Source organism: Salvelinus fontinalis, chromosome 5 (genome assembly GCF_029448725.1).
Source record: "Salvelinus fontinalis isolate EN_2023a chromosome 5, ASM2944872v1, whole genome shotgun sequence".
In the NCBI taxonomy this organism is placed as follows: domain Eukaryota; kingdom Metazoa; phylum Chordata; class Actinopteri; order Salmoniformes; family Salmonidae; genus Salvelinus; species Salvelinus fontinalis.
Window position 1 is genome coordinate 65055869 of NC_074669.1, and position 24129 is coordinate 65079997.

A 24129-nucleotide genomic window follows, 5' to 3' on the forward strand; every position below is an offset into this window, starting at 1 on the left:
AACACACACACACCTCGTTACGGAGGAACACGCCCGACGCACGACACTCACACACCTCGTTACGGAGCATCACAATCTGGAACACACACACACCTCGTTACGGAGGAACACGCCCGACGCACGACACTCACACACCTCGTTACGGAGCATCACAATCTGGAACACACACACACCTCGTTACGGAGGAACACGCCCGACGCACGACACTCACACACCTCGTTACGGAGCATCACAATCTGGAACACACACACACCTCGTTACGGAGGAACACGCCCGACGCACGACACTCACACACCTCGTTACGGAGCATCACAATCTGGAACACACACACCTCGTTACGGAGGAACACGCCCGACGCACGACACTCACACACCTCGTTACGGAGGAACACGCCCGACGCACGACACTCACACACCTCGTTACGGAGGAACACGCCCGACGCACGACACTCACACACCTCGTTACGGAGCATCACAATCTGGAACACACACACACCTCGTTACGGAGGAACACGCCCGACGCACGACACTCACACACCTCGTTACGGAGCATCACAATCTGGAACACACACACACCTCGTTACGGAGGAACACGCCCGACGCACGACACTCACACACCTCGTTACGGAGGAACACGCCCGACGCACGACACTCACACACCTCGTTACGGAGGAACACGCCCGACGCACGACACTCACACACCTCGTTACGGAGGAACACGCCCGACGCACGACACTCACACACCTCGTTACGGAGGAACACAATCTGGAACACACACACACCTCGTTACGGAGGAACACAATCTGGAACACACACACACCTCGTTACGGAGGAACACAATCTGGAACACACACCTCGTTACGGAGGAACACGCCCGACGCACGACACTCACACACCTCGTTACGGAGCATCACAATCTGGAACACACACACACCTCGTTACGGAGGAACACGCCCGACGCACGACACTCACACACCTCGTTACGGAGGAACACGCCCGACGCACGACACTCACACACCTCGTTACGGAGGAACACGCCCGACGCACGACACTCACACACCTCGTTACGGAGGAACACGCCCGACGCACGACACTCACACACCTCGTTACGGAGCATCACAATCTGGAACACACACCTCGTTACGGAGGAACACGCCCGACGCACGACACTCACACACCTCGTTACGGAGGAACACGCCCGACGCACGACACTCACACACCTCGTTACGGAGGAACACAATCTGGAACACACACACACCTCGTTACGGAGGAACACGCCCGACGCACGACACTCACACACCTCGTTACGGAGGAACACAATCTGGAACACACACACACCTCGTTACGGAGGAACACGCCCGACGCACGACACTCACACACCTCGTTACGGAGCATCACAATCTGGAACACACACACCTCGTTACGGAGGAACACGCCCGACGCACGACACTCACGCACCTCGTTACGGAGCATCACAATCTGGAACACACACACACCTCGTTACGGAGGAACACGCCCGACGCACGACACTCACACACCTCGTTACGGAGCATCACAATCTGGAACACACACACACCTCGTTACGGAGGAACACGCCCGACGCACGACACTCACACACCTCGTTACGGAGGAACACGCCCGACGCACGACACTCACACACCTCGTTACGGAGGAACACGCCCGACGCACGACACTCACACACCTCGTTACGGAGCATCACAATCTGGAACACACACACCTCGTTACGGAGGAACACGCCCGACGCACGACACTCACACACCTCGTTACGGAGCATCACAATCTGGAACACACACACCTCGTTACGGAGGAACACGCCCGACGCACGACACTCACACACCTCGTTACGGAGGAACACGCCCGACGCACGACACTCACACACCTCGTTACGGAGCATCACAATCTGGAACACACACACACCTCGTTACGGAGGAACACGCCCGACGCACGACACTCACACACCTCGTTACGGAGGAACACGCCCGACGCACGACACTCACACACCTCGTTACGGAGGAACACGCCCGACGCACGACACTCACACACCTCGTTACGGAGGAACACGCCCGACGCACGACACTCACACACCTCGTTACGGAGGAACACGCCCGACGCACGACACTCACACACCTCGTTACGGAGCATCACAATCTGGAACACACACACACCTCGTTACGGAGGAACACGCACGACACTCACACACCTCGTTACGGAGCATCACAATCTGGAACACACACACACCTCGTTACGGAGGAACACGCCCGACGCACGACACTCACACACCTCGTTACGGAGCATCACAATCTGGAACACACACACACCTCGTTACGGAGGAACACGCCCGACGCACGACACTCACACACCTCGTTACGGAGCATCACAATCTGGAACACACACACACCTCGTTACGGAGGAACACGCCCGACGCACGACACTCACACACCTCGTTACGGAGCATCACAATCTGGAACACACACACACCTCGTTACGGAGGAACACGCCCGACGCACGACACTCACACACCTCGTTACGGAGCATCACAATCTGGAACACACACACACCTCGTTACGGAGGAACACGCCCGACGCACGACACTCACACACCTCGTTACGGAGCATCACAATCTGGAACACACACACCTCGTTACGGAGGAACACGCCCGACGCACGACACTCACACACCTCGTTACGGAGCATCACAATCTGGAACACACACCTCGTTACGGAGGAACACGCCCGACGCACGACACTCACACACCTCGTTACGGAGCATCACAATCTGGAACACACACCTCGTTACGGAGGAACACGCCCGACGCACGACACTCACACACCTCGTTACGGAGCATCACAATCTGGAACACACACACACCTCGTTACGGAGCATCACAATCTGGAACACACACACACCTCGTTACGGAGGAACACGCCCGACGCACGACACTCACACACCTCGTTACGGAGGAACACGCCCGACGCACGACACTCACACACCTCGTTACGGAGCATCACAATCTGGGACACACACACACACCTCGTTACGGAGCATCACAATCTGGAACACACACACACCTCGTTACGGAGCATCACAATCTGGAACACACACCTCGTTACGGAGCATCACAATCTGGAACACACACACACACCTCGTTACGGAGCATCACAATCTGGAACACACACACACCTCGTTACGGAGCATCACAATCTGGAACACACACACACCTCGTTACGGAGCATCACAATCTGGAACACACACACACCTCGTTACGGAGCATCACAATCTGGAACACACACACACCTCGTTACGGAGCATCACAATCTGGAACACACACACACACACCTCGTTACGGAGCATCACAATCTGGAACACTCACACACCTCGTTACGGAGCATCACAATCTGGAACACACACCTCGTTACGGAGCATCACAATCTGGAACACACACACACACCTCGTTACGGAGCATCACAATCTGGAACACACACCTCGTTACGGAGCATCACAATCTGGGACACACACACACCTCGTTACGGAGCATCACAATCTGGAACACACACCTCGTTACGGAGCATCACAATCTGGAACACACACTCACACACCTCGTTACGGAGCATCACAATCTGGAACACACACTCACACACCTCGTTACGGAGCATCACAATCTGGAACACACACTCACACACCTCGTTACGGAGCATCACAATCTGGAACACACACACACACACCTCGTTACGGAGCATCACAATCTGGAACACACACACACCTCGTTACGGAGCATCACAATCTGGAACACACACACACACACCTCGTTACGGAGCATCACAATCTGGAACACACACACACACCTCGTTACGGAGCATCACAATCTGGAACACTCACACACCTCGTTACGGAGCATCACAATCTGGAACACACACACACCTCGTTACGGAGCATCACAATCTGGAACACACACACACCTCATTACGGAGCATCACAATCTGGAACACACACACACCTCGTTACGGAGCATCACAATCTGGAACACACACACACACACACCTCGTTACGGAGCATCACAATCTGGAACACACACTCACACACCTCGTTACGGAGCATCACAATCTGGAACACACACTCACACACCTCGTTACGGAGCATCACAATCTGGAACACACACACACACACCTCGTTACGGAGCATCACAATCTGGAACACACACACACCTCGTTACGGAGCATCACAATCTGGAACACACACACACACACCTCGTTACGGAGCATCACAATCTGGAACACACACACACACCTCGTTACGGAGCATCACAATCTGGAACACACACACACCTCGTTACGGAGCATCACAATCTGGAACACACACACACCTCGTTACGGAGCATCACAATCTGGAACACACACACACCTCATTACGGAGCATCACAATCTGGAACACACACACACCTCGTTACGGAGCATCACAATCTGGAACACACACACACACACCTCGTTACGGAGCATCACAATCTGGAACACACACACACACACACACACAATACACAAACCAATGAGATACACACAATCATATTTGATCTACACTACCGGTCAAAAGTCAAAAGTTTTGGAACATCTACTCATTCAAGGGTTATTTATTTATTTTTTACTATTTTCTACATTGTAGAATAATAGTGAAGACATCAAAACTATGAAATAACACATATGGAATCATGTAGTAACCAAAAAAAGTGTTAAACAAATCAAATTATATTTTATATTTGAGATTCTTCAAAGTAGTCACCCTTTGCCTTGATGACAGCTTTGCACACTCTTGCCGTTTTCTCAACCAGCTTCACCTGGAATGCTTTTTCAGCCGTCTTGAAGGAGTTCCCACATATGCTGAGCACTTGTTGGCTGCTTTTCCTTCACTCTGCGGTCCGACTCATCACAAACTATCTCAATTTGGTTGAGGTCGGGTGATTGTGCAGCAATCAAATAGCCCTTACACAGCCTTGAGGTGTATTGGGTCATTGTCCTGTTGAAAAAGAAATGATAGTCCCACTAAGCCCAAACCAGATGGGATGGCGTATCACTGCAGAATGCTGTGGTAGCCATGCTGGTTAAGTGCCTTGAATTCTAAATAAATCACTGACAGTGTCACCAGCAAAGCATCCCAACACCATCACACCTCCTCCTCCATGCTTCACGGTGGGAACCACACATGCGGAGATCATCCGTTCACCCGCACCGCATCTCACAAAGACAAATCTCCAATTAGGACTGCAGACCAAAAGACAGATTTCCACCGGTCTAATGTCCATTGCTCGTGTTTCTTGGCCCAAGCAAGTCTCTTCTTCTTATTGCTGTCCTTTAGTAGTGGTTTCTTTACAGTAATTCGACCATGAAGGCCTGATTCATGCAGTCTCCTCTGAACAGTTGATGTTGAGATGTGTCTGTTACTTGAACTCTGTGAAGCATTTATTTGGACTGCAATCTGAGGCTGGTAACTCTAATAAACTTATCCTCTGCAGCAGAGGTAACTCTGGGTCTTCCTTTCCTGTAGCGGTCCTCATGAGAGCCAGTTTCATCATAGCACTTGATGGTTTTTGCGACTGAACTTGAAGAAACTTGAAAAGTTCTTGAAATTTTCCGTATTGACTGACCTTCATGTCTTAAATTAATGATGGACTGTCATTTCTCTTTGCTTATTTGAGATGTTCTTGCCATAATATGGACTTGGTATTTTACCAGATAGGCTATCTTCTGTGTATCCCCCTACCTTGTCACAACACAACTGATCGGCTCAAACGCATTAAGAAGGAAAGAAATTCCACAAATTAACTTTTAAGAATGCACACCTGTTAATTGAAATGCATTCCAGGTGACTACCTCATGAAGCTGGTTGAGAGAATGCCAAGAGTGTGCAAAGCTGTCATCAAGGCAAAGGGTGGCTATTTGAAGAATCTCAAATAGTATTCTGATTTGTTTTTTGGTTACTACATGATTCCATATGTGTTATTTCATAGTTTTGATGTCTTCATTATTATTCTACAATGTAGAAAATAGTAAAAAAAATGTACAAATAACCCTTGAATGAGTAGGTGTTGTAAAACTTTTGACCGGTAGTGTACATTACTATCTAAAACACATTCAATTAAGGGAGTATATATACATCAACAAACCAACCAATCATATAAGATCGGCAGCCCTATCTGGTTACCGTGGCGCTCTGGATGCAGCGCACCGCATAGGTCAGCCCCCGGAACACGTTTCCTTCCAACCTGGCGTTTCCGTGGTTACATACGTGCACACCGCCCTTGCCGTCCCGAAACAGGCAGCGCCTCAGCACGCACCCCTGCACTGTCTCGACCAGCGCCTGGGCTCCGGGGTCGCGTTGGAGCTCCTCGGTCAGGGTTCGGACTTCAGGGGTCAGCGAGGGGGAGTCGTCCTGGTTGGGTCTGAGGAGATGAGAGAGGCCGTGGTGACTGTGGGCCAGTCTGTAGTTTAGAATGTTGTTGCCTTGTCCTGAACCTTCCTCTCCTTTTTCCTCCTCCTCTTCCTCCTCACTAGGAGCGCTGTCGCTCCAGCCGTCCTCAATCACCGTATCCTGACACACTCCTTCCTCTCCTCCTCCTCCTCCTCCTCTCCTCCCCGTTTGTCCTTTGCTCCAGTCCTCCAGGGTGATGGTAGCCACAGGGGGCTGTGTGGCTCCTGAATGCCCGCCCAAGGTGTCTCCAGCTGGGCTACCACTCCCAGGCGAGGTCCAGGATGTGGTGATTCGAGCCAGAGCGGCCAGGTGTTTACAGGCCCAGTTCCGCTCCGTCACTGGAGCGCCCTCAACCGTCACGGAAGCCGAATCACTTCCTGAGAAATCACAGCTATCCAACAGGCTGAGGGTCACGCCCAGGAAGTGGGTGGAGCTTCCCTGTGAGAATGAGCAGAAGCGGGCGTGGCAGGTTCCTGGGCCTCGGATCTGCAGCTGAGCTCCCTCGAAATTACAGTTGTCCAACTGGACATGACCTGACGACGTCTGGTGGAGGGGGGAGGAGGGAGAGGGGAGGAGGGGGCAGGAGGAGGGAGAGGGGAGGAGGGGGCAGGAGGGAGAGGGGAGGAGGGGGCAGGAGGGAGAGGGGAGGAGGGGGCAGGAGGGAGAGGGGAGGAGGTTGTAGAGGGCAGGAGGGGGAAGAGAGAATGATACAGAGAGTATTAACAGATGGCCACTGCTTACAGCCTGACTGACTGACAGCCCAGACAGAGACAGCCAGTCAGCCAGCCAGACACCCAGCCGGTCAGCCAGACACCCCAGCCGGTCAGCCAGACACCCCAGTCAGACAGCCAGACACCCCAGCCAGTCAGCCAGACACCCCAGTCAGACAGCCAGACACCCCAGTCAGACAGCCAGACACCCCAGTCAGACACCCCAGCCAGTCAGCCAGACACCCCAGCCGGTCAGCCAGACACCCCAGTCAGACAGCCAGACACCCCAGCCAGTCAGCCAGACACCCCAGTCAGACAGCCAGACACCCCAGCCAGACAGCCAGACACCCCAGCCAGACACCCCAGCCAGACAGCCAGACACCCCAGCCAGACACCCCAGCCAGTCAGCCAGACACCCCAGCCAGTCAGCCAGACACCCCAGTCAGACAGCCAGACACCCCAGCCAGTCAGCCAGACACCCCAGCCGGTCAGCCAGACACCCCAGTCAGACACCCCAGCCAGACACCCCAGCCAGACACCCCAGCCAGACACCCCAGCCGGTCAGCCAGACACCCCAGCCAGACACCCCAGCCGGTCAGCCAGACACCCCAGCCAGACACCCCAGCCAGACACCCCAGCCGGTCAGCCAGACACCCCAGCCAGACAGCCAGACACCCCAGCCAGTCAGCCAGACACCCCAGCCAGACACCCCAGCCAGTCAGCCAGACACCCCAGCCAGACACCCCAGCCAGACACCCCAGCCGGTCAGCCAGACACCCCAGCCAGTCAGCCAGACACCCCAGTCAGACACCCCAGTCAGACAGCCAGACACCCCAGCCAGTCAGCCAGTCAGCCAGTCAGTCAGCCAGACACCCCAGCCAGTCAGCCAGTCAGTCAGCCAGACACCCCAGCCAGTCAGCCAGACACCCCAGTCAGACAGCCAGACACCCCAGTCAGTCAGCCAGACACCCCAGCCAGTCAGCCAGACACCCCAGCCAGTCAGCCAGACACCCCAGCCGGTCAGCCAGACACCCCAGTCAGACACCCCAGCCAGACACCCCAGCCAGACACCCCAGCCAGACACCCCAGCCGGTCAGCCAGACACCCCAGCCAGACACCCCAGCCAGACACCCCAGCCGGTCAGCCAGACACCCCAGCCAGACACCCCAGCCAGACACCCCAGCCGGTCAGCCAGACACCCCAGCCAGACAGCCAGACACCCCAGCCAGTCAGCCAGACACCCCAGCCAGACACCCCAGCCAGTCAGCCAGACACCCCAGCCAGACACCCCAGCCAGACACCCCAGCCGGTCAGCCAGACACCCCAGCCGGTCAGCCAGACACCCCAGCCGGTCAGCCAGACACCCCAGCCAGTCAGCCAGACACCCCAGTCAGACAGCCAGACACCCCAGTCAGACAGCCAGACACCCCAGCCAGTCAGCCAGACACCCCAGCCGGTCAGCCAGACACCCCAGTCAGACAGCCAGACACCCCAGCCAGTCAGCCAGACACCCCAGTCAGACAGCCAGACACCCCAGCCAGACAGCCAGACACCCCAGCCAGACACCCCAGCCAGACAGCCAGACACCCCAGCCAGACACCCCAGCCAGTCAGCCAGACACCCCAGTCAGACAGCCAGACACCCCAGCCAGTCAGCCAGACACCCCAGTCAGACACCCCAGCCAGACACCCCAGTCAGACACCCCAGCCAGACACCCCAGCCAGACACCCCAGCCGGTCAGCCAGACACCCCAGCCAGACACCCCAGCCAGACACCCCAGCCGGTCAGCCAGACACCCCAGCCAGACAGCCAGACACCCCAGCCAGTCAGCCAGACACCCCAGCCAGTCAGCCAGACACCCCAGCCAGACACCCCAGCCAGACACCCCAGCCAGTCAGCCAGACACCCCAGCCAGACACCCCAGCCAGACACCCCAGCCAGACACCCCAGCCAGACACCCCAGCCGGTCAGCCAGACACCCCAGCCGGTCAGCCAGACACCCCAGCCAGTCAGCCAGACACCCCAGCCAGTCAGCCAGACACCCCAGCCAGTCAGCCAGACACCCCAGTCAGCCAGACACCCCAGTCAGCCAGCCAGACACCCCAGTCAGCCAGCCAGACACCCCAGCCAGACACCCCAGTCAGACACCCCAGTCAGACAGCCAGACACCCCAGTCAGACAGCCAGACACCCCAGCCAGACACCCCAGCCAGTCAGCCAGACACCCCAGCCAGACACCCCAGTCAGACAGCCAGACACCCCAGTCAGTCAGCCAGACACCCCAGTCAGTCAGCCAGACACCCCAGCCAGTCAGCCAGACACCCCAGTCAGCCAGACACCCCAGTCAGACAGCCAGACACCCCAGTCAGTCAGCCAGACACCCCAGCCAGTCAGCCAGACACCCCAGTCAGACAGCCAGACACCCCAGTCAGTCAGCCAGACACCCCAGCCAGACACCCCAGTCAGACACCCCAGCCAGACACCCCAGCCAGACACCCCAGCCAGACACCCCAGTCAGACACCCCAGTCAGACAGCCAGACACCCCAGCCAGTCAGCCAGACACCCCAGTCAGACAGCCAGTCAGCCAGACACCCCAGTCAGACAGCCAGTCAGCCAGTCAGACAGCCAGACACCCCAGCCAGTCAGCCAGACACCCCAGTCAGACACCCCAGCCAGACACCCCAGTCAGACAGCCAGTCAGACAGTCAGACAGCCAGACACCCCAGTCAGTCAGCCAGACACCCCAGTCAGACACCCCAGTCAGACACCCCAGTCAGACACCCCAGTCAGCCAGACACCCCAGTCAGACAGCCAGACACCCCAGCCAGTCAGCCAGACACCCCAGCCAGTCAGCCAGACACCCCAGTCAGACACCCCAGTCAGACAGCCAGACACCCCAGCCAGTCAGCCAGTCAGTCAGCCAGACACCCCAGTCAGCCAGACACCCCAGTCAGACAGCCAGACACCCTAGCCAGTCAGCCAGACACCCCAGCCAGTCAGCCAGACACCCCAGTCAGACAGCCAGTCAGCCAGACACCCCAGTCAGACAGCCAGTCAGCCAGTCAGACAGCCAGACACCCCAGTCAGTCAGCCAGACACCCCAGTCAGACACCCCAGTCAGCCAGACACCCCAGTCAGACAGACACCCCAGTCAGACAGCCAGACACCCCAGCCAGTCAGCCAGACACCCCAGCCAGTCAGCCAGACACCCCAGTCAGACACCCCAGTCAGACAGCCAGACACCCCAGCCAGTCAGCCAGTCAGTCAGCCAGACACCCCAGCCAGTCAGCCAGACACCCCAGTCAGCCAGACACCCCAGTCAGACAGCCAGACACCCCAGCCAGTCAGCCAGACACCCCAGCCAGTCAGCCAGACACCCCAGTCAGACACCCCAGTCAGACAGCCAGACACCCCAGCCAGTCAGCCAGTCAGCCAGTCAGTCAGCCAGACACCCCAGCCAGTCAGCCAGTCAGTCAGCCAGACACCCCAGCCAGTCAGCCAGACACCCCAGTCAGACAGCCAGACACCCCAGTCAGTCAGCCAGACACCCCAGCCAGTCAGCCAGACACCCCAGTCAGACAGCCAGACACCCCAGTCAGACAGCCAGACACCCCAGCCAGTCAGCCAGACACCCCATTCAGACACCCCAGCCAGCCAGTCCAACACCCCAGCCAGTCAGCCAGCCAGTCTGTAAAGCACTGTCACATGTACTGTTGTAAAAAAGTGTTTTATAAAATGTGCTCTGATTGGATGTACCTTGTATACGACGGTGGAGAACCATGCAGGCATGAAGACCAGGTTGGAGAGCCTGGCTGTGGGACACTGCTGCTCCATACTGACCAGGAGAGCCACGTCCCCCAGCCGCCCTAGTCCCACCACCTCCACAGGCACCTGGCAGGGTCAAAGGGCAATATTTTCATTTATCAAATTGCAGATCTTATTACAATACTTGATACTAAAAGATACTAACATATTAACAGACATTAACAGATATCACCAGACATTAACAGATACTAACATATTGACAGATACTAACATTAACAGATACTAACATTAACAGATACTAACATTAACAGATACTAACATATTAACAGATACTAACATATTAACACATACTAACAGATACTAACATTAACAGATACTAACATATTGACAGATACTAACATATTGACAGATACTAACATATTGACAGATACTAACATATTAACAGATACTAACATATTAACACATACTAACATATTAACAGACACTAACATTAACAGATACTAAAATATTAACAGATACTAACATATTAACAGATAATAACATATTGACAGATACTAACAGATACTAATATATTAACAGATACTAACATATTAACAGATACTAACATATTGACAGATACTAACATATTGACAGATACTAACATATTGACAGATACTAACATTAACAGATACTAACAGATACTAACATATTGACAGATACTAATATATTAACAGATATTAACAGATACTAACATATATGAACAGATACTAACATATTAACAGATACTAACATATTAACAGATACTAATATATTAACAGATACTAACAGATACTAACATATTAACAGATATTAACAGATACTAACATATTGACAGATATTAACAGATACTAACAGACACTAACAGATAATAACAGATATTAACAGACACTAACATATTAACAGATATTAACAGATACTAACAGATACTAACAGATATTAACAGATACTAACAGATACTAACAGATACTAACAGATACTAACAGATGCTAACAGATGCTAACAGATACTAACAGATACTAACAGATACTTACAGATACTTACAGATATTAACAGATACTTACAGATACTTACAGATACTAACAGATATTAACAGATATTAACAGATACTAACAGATACTAACAGATATTAACAGATATTAACAGATACTTACAGATATTAACAGATATTAACAGATATTAACAGATACTAACAGATATTAACAGATACTAACAGATATTAACAGATACTAACAGATATTAACAGATATTAACAGATATTAACAGATACTTACAGATACTAACAGATACTTACAGATACTTACAGATACTTACAGATACTTACAGATACTAACAGATATTAACAGATATTAACAGATATTAACAGATACTTACAGATATTAACAGATATTAACAGATATTAACAGATATTAACAGATATTAACAGATTGTTCCTTTAAATTAATCTGGAGCTGGAAACTATCTGCAGTTCAAACAATAATAAGGCTCCCGAGTGGCGCAGCGATTGACGGCACTGCATCTCATCTGGTTCGATTCCAGGCTGTATCACAACCGACCGTGATCGGGAGTCCCATAGGGCGGCGCACAATTGGCCCAGCGTCATCCGGGTTAATGGAGGGTTTGGCCGGGGTAGGCCGTCAATCTAAATTAAGAATTTGTAGGCCTCCCGGGTGGCGCAGTGGTCTAGGGCACTGCATCGCAGTGCTAAGCTGCGCCACCAGAGTCTCTGGGTTCGCACCCAGGCTCTGTCGCAGCCGGCCGCGACCGGGAGGTCCGTGGGGCGACGCACAATTGGCCTAGCGTCGTCCGGGTTGGGGAGGGTTTGGCCGGTAGGGATACCCTTGTCTCATCGCGCTCCAGCGACTCCTGTGGCGGGCCGGGCGCAGTGCGCGCTAACCAAGGGGGCCAGGTGCACGGTGTTTCCTCCGACACATTGGTGCGGCTGGCTTCCGGGTTGGAGGCGCTGTGTTAAGAAGCAGTGCGGCTTGGTTGGGTTGTGTTTCGGAGGACGCGTGGCTTTCGACCTTCGTCTCTCCCGAGCCCGTACGGGAGTTGTAGCGATGTGACAAGATAGTAATTACTAGCGATTGGATACCACGAAAATTGGGGAGAAAAGGGGATACATTTATTTTAAAAATTAAAAAATTAAAAATAAAAGAATTTGTTCTTAACTGACTTGCCTAATTAAATAAAGGTTAAATTAAATTAAAAATAAATAATATATAATGAATTTAAAAGTACAGAAATGGATGTATGAATCCCAGACAGGCCCTTTAACTAGACATTGTGTCAACAAGATAACAGCAGCCAATCAGTAAGTCCCCTTTAACTAGACATTGTGTCATCAAGACAACAGCAGCCAATCAGTAAGTCACCTTTAACTAGACATTGTGTCATCAAGACAACAGCAGCCAATCAGTAAGTCCCCTTTAACTAGACATTGTGTCATCAAGACAACAGCAGCCAATCAGTAAGTCCCCTTTAATTAGACATTGTGTCATCAAGACAACAGCAGCCAATCAGTAAGTCCCCTTTAATTAGACATTGCGTCATCAAGACAACCGCAGCCAATCAGTAAGTCCCCTTTAACTAGACATTGTGTCATCAAGACAACAGCAGCCAATCAGTAAGTCCCCTTTAACTAGACATTGTGTCATCAAGACAACAGCAGCCAATCAGTAAGTCCCCTTTAACTAGACATTGTGTCATCAAGACAACAGCAGCCAATCAGTTAAGTCACCTTCAGTACCAACTCTGCCTGCTCCTCGTAGACCCCGGGGTGCAGCACCACCCGGTCGTACGACCCGGCTACACCCAACGCCCCCCTCAGCGTCTCCAGCTCCAGCCCCGACCCCACCTGCCACACCCTCCTCTCCTTCCTCCGACGGAACAGGTGGAGGCAGGCGGAGGGCTGGAGCTCAGGGTGGGCGTGACGGGACCAGGTACGACTGGCGATGGCATGCTGCCTCAGGGCTTCTCTCCAGGATGAGGGCTCCAAGTGAGGCCGGCTACGGAGACAGACAGACACACGGGGTTAGAGGAATGTGAACGAAGGACCTTTGTACGTCAGAGAACCCACCATCTCCACTACGAGTACCTGGGCCAGCTGGGGTGTCGGGGACACTCGGGCAGGCCCAGGCAAAGCTGTCTCCAACGGGTGTTATCCAGGGAGAGGATCAGCTCTCTCCAAGCCCTGCACACCAGGCTGCAGCGGCCCAGCTCTGGGAGGGGGAGGTAGGCCAGGACCACACGCCATACCTCCACCGGGAGGTGGGCACCTCTACCACCGCCGCTGCTGCTGCTGCTTCCCCTGCTGCCCAGTGACATGGATCTGATAGGGAGGGTGGGCACCTGGGGACAGGAGACACACAGACAGAGAGACTGGGTTGGTTTAGACTAGGCCTATAGACAGACTGGGTTGGTTTAGACTAGGCCTATAGACAGACTGGGTTAGTTTAGACTAGGCCTATAGACAGACTAGGTTAGTTTAGACTAGGCCTATAGACAGACAGACAGACTAGATTAGTGTAGACTAGGCCTACAGACAGACTAGGTTAGTGTAGACTAAGCCTATAGACAGACTGGGTTAGTGTAGACTAGGCCTATAGACAGACAGACAGACTGGGTTAGTATAGACTAGGCCTATAGACAGACAGACAGACAGACAGACAGACAGACAGACAGACGGGGTTAGTGTAGACTAGGCCTATAGACAGACAGACAGACTGGGTTGGTTTAGACTAGGCCTATAGACAGACAGGCAGGCAGGCAGACAGACAGACAGACAGACAGACAGACAGACAGACAGACAGACAGACTGGGTTAGTTTAGACTAGGCCTACAGACAGACAGACAGACAGACAGACAGACTGGGTTAGTTTAGACTAGGCCTATAGACAGACAGACAGACAGACAGACTGAGTTGGTTTAGACTAGGCCTACAGACAGACTGGGTTAGTGTAGACTAGGCCTATAGACAGACTAGGTTAGTGTAGACTAGGCCTATAGACAGACAGACTAGGTTAGTGTAGACTAGGCCTATAGACAGACTAGGTTAGTGTAGACTAGGCCTATAGACAGACTAGATTAGTGTAGACTAGGCCTATAGACAGACTAGGTTAGTGTAGACTAGGCCTATAGACAGACAGACAGACAGACAGACTAGGTTAGTGTAGACTAGGCCTATAGACAGACTAGGTTAGTGTAGACTAGGCCTATAGACAGACAGACAGACAGACAGACTAGGTTAGTGTAGACTAGGCCTACAGACAGACTAGGTTAGTGTAGACTAGGCCTACAGACAGACTAGGTTAGTGTAGACTAGGCCTATAGACAGACTAGGTTAGTTTAGACTAGGCCTATAGACAGACTAGGTTAGTTTAGACTAGGCCTATAGACAGACTAGGTTAGTGTAGACTAGTCCTACAGACAGACTGGGTTCGTGTAGACTAGGCCTACAGACAGACTAGGTTAGTGTAGACTAGGCCTATAGACAAACTAGGTTAGTGTAGACTAGTCCTACAGACAGACTGGGTTCGTGTAGACTAGGCCTATAGACAGACTAGGTTAGTGTAGACTGGGCCTATAGACAGACTAGGTTAGTGTAGACTGGGCCTACAGACAGACTAGGTTAGTGTAGACTAGGCCTATAGACAAACTAGGTTAGTGTAGACTGGGCCTACAGACAGACTAGATTAGTGTAGACTGGGCCTACAGACAGACTAGGTTAGTGTAGACTAGGCCTACAGACAGACTGGGTTAGTGTAGACTAGGCCTATAGACAGACTAGGTTAGTGTAGACTGGGCCTATAGACAGACTAGGTTAGTGTAGACTAGGCCTATAGACAGACAGACTAGATTAGTGTAGACTGGGCCTACAGACAGACTAGGTTAGTGTAGACTAGGCCTACAGACAGACTGGGTTAGTGTAGACTAGGCCTATAGACAGACTAGGTTAGTGTAGACTGGGCCTATAGACAGACTAGGTTAGTTTAGACTAGGCCTATAGACAGACTAGGTTAGTGTAGACTAGGCCTATAGACAGACAGACAGACAGACTAGATTAGTGTAGACTAGGCCTACAGACAGACTAGGTTAGTGTAGACTAGGCCTATAGACAGACTAGGTTAGTGTAGACTAGGCCTATAGACAGACTAGGTTAGTGTAGACTAGGCCTATAGACAGACTAGGTTAGTGTAGACTAGGCCTATAGACAGACTAGGTTAGTGTAGACTGGGCCTACAGACAGACTAGGTTAGTGTAGACTGGGCCTACAGACCTACACTTCGTTGTGATGGTGACTTCCACTGCCTATATCATGAATGTTGACCGTCTTGTATTGGACTTAGTTTAAACTCTACAGACATAGGCTGACTGTCTGCTCATTCTCCTGGGGCAATGACTGGCCATCGGGACAGATTACATTGTGGAACAGGCCAGCTAACATCTAACTAACGGCTAGTGTGAGGAAGATGTTACATATGACTGTCTGTCTGTGACTGAGTCATCATCATCATCATCATCATCATCAAGGGAATTGGTACCAACTAGCAACACATCGACGGGGTGGCAACTGGCAACAACATTGGATCGTCGTGGGCGCAACTTTGTTTCAACATCGGTAACGTTATAAAAACGTTGAATTCTCGGCTGGCTATATTTTGTCGCAAAAATAATAGCAACAATTTAGCTACACATCTGCGTTTAGTGGACGTACCTAGTTAGCTAGCAACCCGAATACTTACTAACGTTATACGTAGGATTTACTACATTGTAGACTAGGCTATATTTGACATCTTACCCGTGTTAAAGTCTCTTGGATGAAGCCCCGCACATCCCAGTGTGGTTTTTAACTAGATATATAGCTGTAATAGCCATGCTTCATGAGATATAGCGGAACAACGCCTGGTTCGGGATCAAGATTAGAAACACTGTCAGGAATCAGACATTTTCACTCACTTTACGGCAAGGCAAACCATGGAAACCAACCAGGGACGCCCTTACACTGGGCGGGAGGGAGCGAGGGTGGGCGAGAGAAGAGGAGAGAGAGGAGACTGAAGACGGAGAGAACTGAGATGGAAGGGGAGGGATGAGGAGAGAGTAGTGAAGGGAGAGAGAGTTGAGAAAAGGGGAGGGAGAGAGGAGACGGAGAGAACTGAGATGGAAGGGATAAGAAGAGAGACGAAATAAGTTTTTGCTCAAGTGATACACACACAAAACACACACACTAGTGATGCGCATGTTGACTCATAAACCGCAGTCCAAACCGCGGAGAAGGCGGGTCATTAAATATTGTGTGGATGAAGGGCGGGTGTGTGGCGAGCGGTCGGGCGGGTAGCGAGCGGGCGGGAATAAAGATCAAATAATACCTTAAAAATCCATAACTGTCTCATTCTTGTGTAATTTATATCGACCAATAAGCTACATTGAGTTTTTTCATTTAATTATGTTAGGCTATTTGGCATTAGTGCGTAAGCCTTAATAACTTAAGTGCCTAACTGAATGCGCGCGTCAAGCTTGCCAAAAGCTTTTGGGACAGGTCAGAAAAGTATAAATCGATCCACGGAGGCAAAAATGTACAATGCGCCCCCCCCCCCCCCCCCCCCCCCGTTAGCTACCCTAAATAATGCTAATTTAACCATTATCTTATTTGTTAAAAATGTAGTGGTAAATATGTTTTACAGTGTTAAATTGGAAAAGTAAAACTTCCAAATGAAACGAACACCCCCCCCCCCCCCCCCCCCACATCTGTTTTAATGGTTTAAACCATTTATTAAGACGTGGCTGCACTTGTCGACTCAATAGTGCAGCATTTCGGCCTCAGGTGAGCTCCTTCAAACGCATAGATTTTCCTTTCTACTTCCTCATTTTCGCCATTTTGTTTGTCATGCGCCCTTGATAAAAAAAGGGGGGGGGGGGGGGGGGGGGGGGGGGGCGCAAGACCAGACAGGAAGAGCACATCAGTGACTCAACCCATTCAAGTCGAGTTTTAGTGAAAAAAGCCTGACGTAACACACCCCTCCTAGGAACGGCATGAAAGAGAATCCCAGTGGAGAGGGGAACCGGCCAGGCAGAGACAGCAAGGGCGTTTCGTCGCTCCAGTGTCTTTCTGTTCACCTTCACACTCCTGGGCCAGACTACACTCAATCATATGACCTACTGAAGAGATGAGTCTTAAAGGTTGAGACCGAGTCTGCATCTCTCACATGGGTAGGCAGACCATTCAATAAAAAGGGAGCTCTTTAGGAGAAAGCCCTGCCTCCAGCTGTTTGCTTAGAAATTCTAGGGACAGTAAGGAGGCCTGCGTCTTGTGACCGTAGCGTATGTGTAGGTATGTACGGCAGGACCAAATCGGAGAGATAGGTAGGAGCAAGCCCATGTAATGCTTTGTAGGATAGCAGTAAAACCTTGAAACCAACCCTAGCATTAACAGGAAGCCAGTGTAGAGAGGCTAGCACTGGAGTAATGTGATTGAATTTGGTTGGTTCTAGTCAAGATTCTAGCAGCCGTATTTAGCACTAACTGAAGTTTATTTAGTGTTTTATCCGGGTAGCCGGAGAGTAGAGCATTGCAGTAGACTAATCTAGAAGTGATAAAAGCATGGATACATTTTTCTGCATCAATTTTGGACAGGACGTTTCAGATTTTTGCAATGTTACAAAGATGAAAAAAGCTGCCCATGACATATTCTTGATATGTTCGTCAAAAGAGAGATCAGGGTCCAGAGGACAAACCATTCACAGAGACAAACTGATATCTTTCCGACAGATAAGATCTAAACCAGGCCAGAACTTGTCCGTGTAGACCAATTTGGGTTTCCAATCTCTCCAAAAGAATGTGGTGATCGATGGTATCAAAAGCAGCACTAAGGTCTAGGAGCACGAGGACAGATGCAGAGCCTCGGTCTGACGCCATTAAAAGGTAATTTACCACCTTCACAAATGCAGTCTCAGTGCTATGATGGGGTCTAAAACCAGACTGGAGCATTTTGTATACATGATTTGTCTTCAGAAAGGCAGTGAGTTGCTGCGCAACAGCTTTTTCTAAAATTTTTGAGAGGAATGGAAGATTCGATATAAGCCAAACTTGTTCCTTTTTTATTTTTTCTCTGGGTCAAGGTTTGGCTTTTTCAAGAGAGGCTTTATTACTGCCACTTTTAGTGAGTTTGGTACACATGCGGTGGATAGAGAGACATTTATTATATTCAACATAGGAGGGCTAAGCACAGGAAGTAGCTCTTTCAGTAGTTTCGTTGGAATAGGGTCCAGTAGGCAGCTGGAAGGTTTAGAGGCCATGACTATTTTCACAGAGATACAGGATTTAAAAAAAACTTCAGTGTCTCCCTTGATCCGAGGTCCTGGCCGTGTTGTGCAGACTCAGGACAACTGAGTTTTGGAGAAATACAGATTCAAAGAGGAGTCCGTAATTTGCTTTCCAATTATCATGATCTTTTCGTCCAAGAAGTTCATGAATTCATCTGCTTAAGTGATAAAGGTCATAAAGTACAAACTTTTCTTGTTTGTTGTCCTAGGTGTTGATAAAACGTTTACTGGAGACAATAGGACGGAGACAATAGGACGAGGTGGATAATTTTATAATAAGGCCGTTTAATCACATGTAAAGATATCTTAGTAAAATCTTGCAGCAAGGCTCTTTCTGTCTGATTCGTATGGAATCGTCCGGAAAAGAGGTAGTTTAAGCAGTTGTACAGTTTTATATAGACAACAAGCAAAGTAGGTTGATCTGGAAGTCTGGCCTTCCGATTGGTCGATCTGGGTCTTGGGTAGTCCTGATCAGGCCTGGTGTCAACGTTCCATTGGTTCCTGAGATAGTTCTTTGTTTTGAGCTCCAACCTTGAGTTGTGTGTGTCTGTGGTTATCATGGGGGAGGGGAATTGTGTGTGTCTGTAGTTGGTGTCTTAATAAGTCCAGCATATGTCCAAGAGAAATGAGGAGTATGTGTATTTTGTATACAAGATGGCTTATGTTGAAATGTTGTTATTACTAGTTTCCAGTCTCTATTACAATTTCTTACATAGGCTACATGGCTAAAATGCTTGCTCACTAGCCTAACTTCAATTCATGGACAACGTTAGCTAGTTAACGTTAGCCTTCTACATCTAGCTACATATTGAACTTCCATTCATGGACAACGTTAGCTAGTTAACGTTAGCCTTCTACATCTAGCTACATATTGAACTTCCATTCATGGACAACGTTAGCTAGTTAACGTTAGCCTTCTACATCTAGCTACATATTGAACTTCCATTCATGGACAACGTTAGCTAGTTAACGTTAGCCTTCTACATCTAGCTACATATTGAACTTCCATTCATGGACAACGTTAGCTAGTTAAAATTAGCCTTCTACATCTAGCTAACGTTACATATTGAACGTCCATTCATGGACAACGTTAGCTAGTTAACATGAGCCTTCTACATCTAGCTACATATTTAACTTCCATCCTCTCAGGCCAGGAACACAACAATGTATGAATTAATGGTTGGATCAGAATCGAAGTTATAATCATTTGCCAGTATGGAGAATTAAGTTAAACCACAAGTCCAAACCCCTATCTCCATCCATGGCTAATTTAAGAAAGGACCTATTTTAGCTAGCTAGCTTGTCACCGGAAGACAACAACACAACGAGTTTCTGTCAATGACATATGCTCTCGATGTGATTGGCCAAATCCAAGATGGCTTCCCTTAACATTTTTTTTTTAGTGTGCCAGGACCATTCACAGTTGAGCTCAACGTTGATTGGCTATTATTTAAAAAAAGAAAAAAAATATAAACGGAGGCTAAATACTCGCTGGCTTCAACGCTACAAACGGCAACAATGTCATACTCGTTTAGACCACACAGCATCAGATACATGGTCTACACATAGAGAGACAGAGGGGCGCTGTTTTGCTCACTCTGATTCGTTCTTCGGTGAGATACATTCAGCTTCTTGCCAAATGAAGTAAAATTCAGAAACGCAGAGACACTAAAGATACATTATTTTTGTAAAACATTTTTTGGGGGGAAACCTGGCTTTCCTTGGCATGAATACACGCCACTAACACACACACACACACACACACACACACACACACACACACACACACACACACACACACACACACACACACACACACACACACACACACACACACACACACACACACACACACACAGAGAGGTGGGGTATTAATAGCTCTTTTCTACCCTGGTTAGAATTCTAGAATTTTTGTCTCCTCTCTATGTCTCTTTTTCTCTTCAATTCCTCCCTCTCTCCTAACCTCCTCTCTCTCTCTCTCCTAACCTCCTCTCTCTCTCGCTCTCTCTCCTAACCTCCTCTCTCTCTCTCTCTCTCTCTCTCCCTCTCTCTCTCTCTCTGCCTCTCTCTCTCCTAACCTCCTCTGTCTCTCTGCCTCTCTCTCTCTCTCTCCTAACCTTCCCCCATCGCTCTCTCTCTCCCTCTCTCTCTCTCTCTGCCTCTCTCTCTCCTAACCTCCTCTCTCTCTGCCTCTCTCTCTCTCTCTCCTAACCTTCCCCCATCGCTCTCTCAATCCCTCTCTCTTTCTCTCTGTGTCTTTTATTTATTCACGAGACAGTTGAATGGCAGAGTGGATGAAGGAGATATGAGAACACATTAACATAGACACCTGCCTCTCACCGCCATTAACATAGACACCTGCCTCTCACATCCTATCAAGTGCAGGCAAACACACACACGGAACACACACACGGAACACACACACGGAACACACACGCGGAACACACACGCAACACACACACGGAACACACACACACAGCCATGCACACCATCTAGTATGTGAGGGGTGACTGGCCAAATCACAGACATCTTCACCACAGAGCTACAATACGATTCTGTTTCTGTTATCTTCAACAGTGTAGTGGAAACCTTTCTGACTGTGGTCCTCTGTAGCTCAGCTGGTAGAGCATAGCACCAGGACAGTGGGTTCGACTACCGCGACCACCCGTATGTAAAATGTATGAACACATGACTGACTGTAAGTTCTGCTAAATGACATATATTCTTGTTATATTGATAGTGTTGTCTGTAACATTGTGGTAATAAAGTGTTCCGTCCTCCGTGTTTAAACTCTGTTCAATAAGATGCTCCCTCCTCAGTGTTTAAACTCTGTTCAATAAGATGCTCCCTCCTCAGTGTTTAAACTCTGTTCAATAAGGTGTTCCGTCCTCGGTGTTTAAACTCTGTTCAATAAGGTGTTCCCTCCTCAGTGTTTAAACTCTGTTCAATAAGGTGTTCCGTCCTCGGTGTTTAAACTCTGTTCAATAAGGTGTTCCCTCCTCAGTGTTTAAACTCTGTTCAATAAGGTGCCCCTTTGCTTGAATGTATTGGTGTTGTACATGAAGGACTCCATATCCTCTCCCTTCAGATGTGTGTGTGTGTGTATGTGTGTGTGTGTGTGTGTGTGTGTGTGTGTGTGTGTGTGTGTGTGTGTGTGTGTGTGTGTGTGTGTGTGCGTGTGCGTGCAATGCTTGTTTATAGGGATTCTCTTTTCATGTTCATGTCCATTCAGGCGAGCTTGCATTAATTAAACACTCTTTGATAATCATTTCAAAACACCTCTGATTAGAATCACATTTGGTTCTTCTGACACAGTGTAGTGCCCCTCCTCCCCCCTCGTCTCTACGGTAACACAGCCCAACCGCCCCTTGATGTGTGGACCAATCAGGATGCGGTCAATAGTAGGATGAGAGGATTTAGGGTGTGAAGTGTAGAAGTTTGTTTCCCCCTAATACCAGGTCTAGGATCAGTTATTCAACCCATAGATCATTCATTACAGGCTCCTAATACCAGGTCTAGGATCAGTTATACAACCCATTTATCCTTCATTACAGGCTCCTAATACCAGGTCTAGGATCAGTTATTCAACCCATAGATCTTTCATTACAGGCTCCTAATACCAGGTCTAGGATCAGTTATACAACCCATAGATCCTTCATTACAGGCTCCTAATACCAGGTCTAGGATCAGTTATTCAACCCATATATCCTTCATTACAGGCTCCTAATACCAGGTCTAGGATCAGTTATACAACCCATAGATCATTCATTACAGGCTCCTAATACCAGGTCTAGGATCAGTTATTCAACCCATAGATCCTTCATTACAGGCTCCTAATACCAGGTCTAGGATCAGTTATACAACCCATAGATCATTCATTACAGGCTCCTAATACCAGGTCTAGGATCAGTTATACAACCCATAGATCCTTCATTACAATGCAAAACTGAACATAGATCAGTGTGTGTGTGTGTGTGTGTGTGTGTGTGTGTGTGTGTGTGTGTGTGTGTGTGTGTGTGTGTGTGTGTGTGTGTGTGTGTTTTAAGGGGCAACAGCTTGAGCTGCAGCAGCATCAAAGGGGCACCTGTCTTGATGAACCAAAATAACCAGAATGGAACACTACATGGGGCTGTCAGTATACCACTGTCCTGATGAACTAGAATGGAACACTACACGAGGCTGTCAGTATACCACTGTCCTGATGAACTAGAATGGAACACTACATGGGGCTGTCAGTATACCACTGTCTAGATGAACTAGAATGGAACACTACACTACATGGGGCTGTCAGTATACCACTGTCTAGATGAACTAGAATGGAACACTACACTACATGGGGCTGTCAGTATACCACTGTCTAGATGAACTAGAATGGAACACTACACGAGGCTGTCAGTATACCACTGTCCTGATGAACTAGAATGGAACACTACACTACATGGGGCTGTCAGTATACCACTGTCTAGATGAACTAGAATGGAACACTACACGAGGCTGTCAGTATACCACTGTCCTGATGAACTAGAATGGAACACTACATGGGGCTGTCAGTATACCACTGTCTAGATGAACTAGAATGGAACACTACACTACATGGGGCTGTCAGTATACCACTGTCTAGATGAACTAGAATGGAACACTACACTACATGGGGCTGTCAGTATACCACTGTCTAGATGAACTAGAATGGAACACTACATGGGGCTGTCAGTATACCACTGTCTTGATGAACTAGAATGGAACACTACACTACATGGGGCTGTCAGTATACCACTGTCTTGATGAACTAGAATGGAACACTACACTACATGGGGCTGTCAGTATACCACTGTCCTGATGAAC

The 24129-nt window shown here is 49.6% G+C and overlaps 1 protein-coding gene across 1 annotated transcript in view; it reads right to left on the minus strand.

Annotated features, from left to right (window-relative positions):
• Positions 1 to 17144, minus strand: part of fbxo10 (F-box protein 10) — a 33064-nt gene extending 15920 nt beyond the window's left edge. The window contains exons 1-5 of the mRNA XM_055924162.1: positions 16925 to 17144; positions 14064 to 14317; positions 13707 to 13974; positions 10943 to 11077; positions 6210 to 7019 (exon numbers count right to left, since the gene is read on the minus strand). Of these exons, the coding sequence (XP_055780137.1) occupies positions 6210 to 7019; positions 10943 to 11077; positions 13707 to 13974; positions 14064 to 14293 (1443 nt within the window). The 5' untranslated portion in view covers positions 14294 to 14317; positions 16925 to 17144. The remainder of the gene's footprint in view (positions 1 to 6209; positions 7020 to 10942; positions 11078 to 13706; positions 13975 to 14063; positions 14318 to 16924) is intronic.
• Positions 17145 to 24129: the final 6985 nt, after the last annotated feature.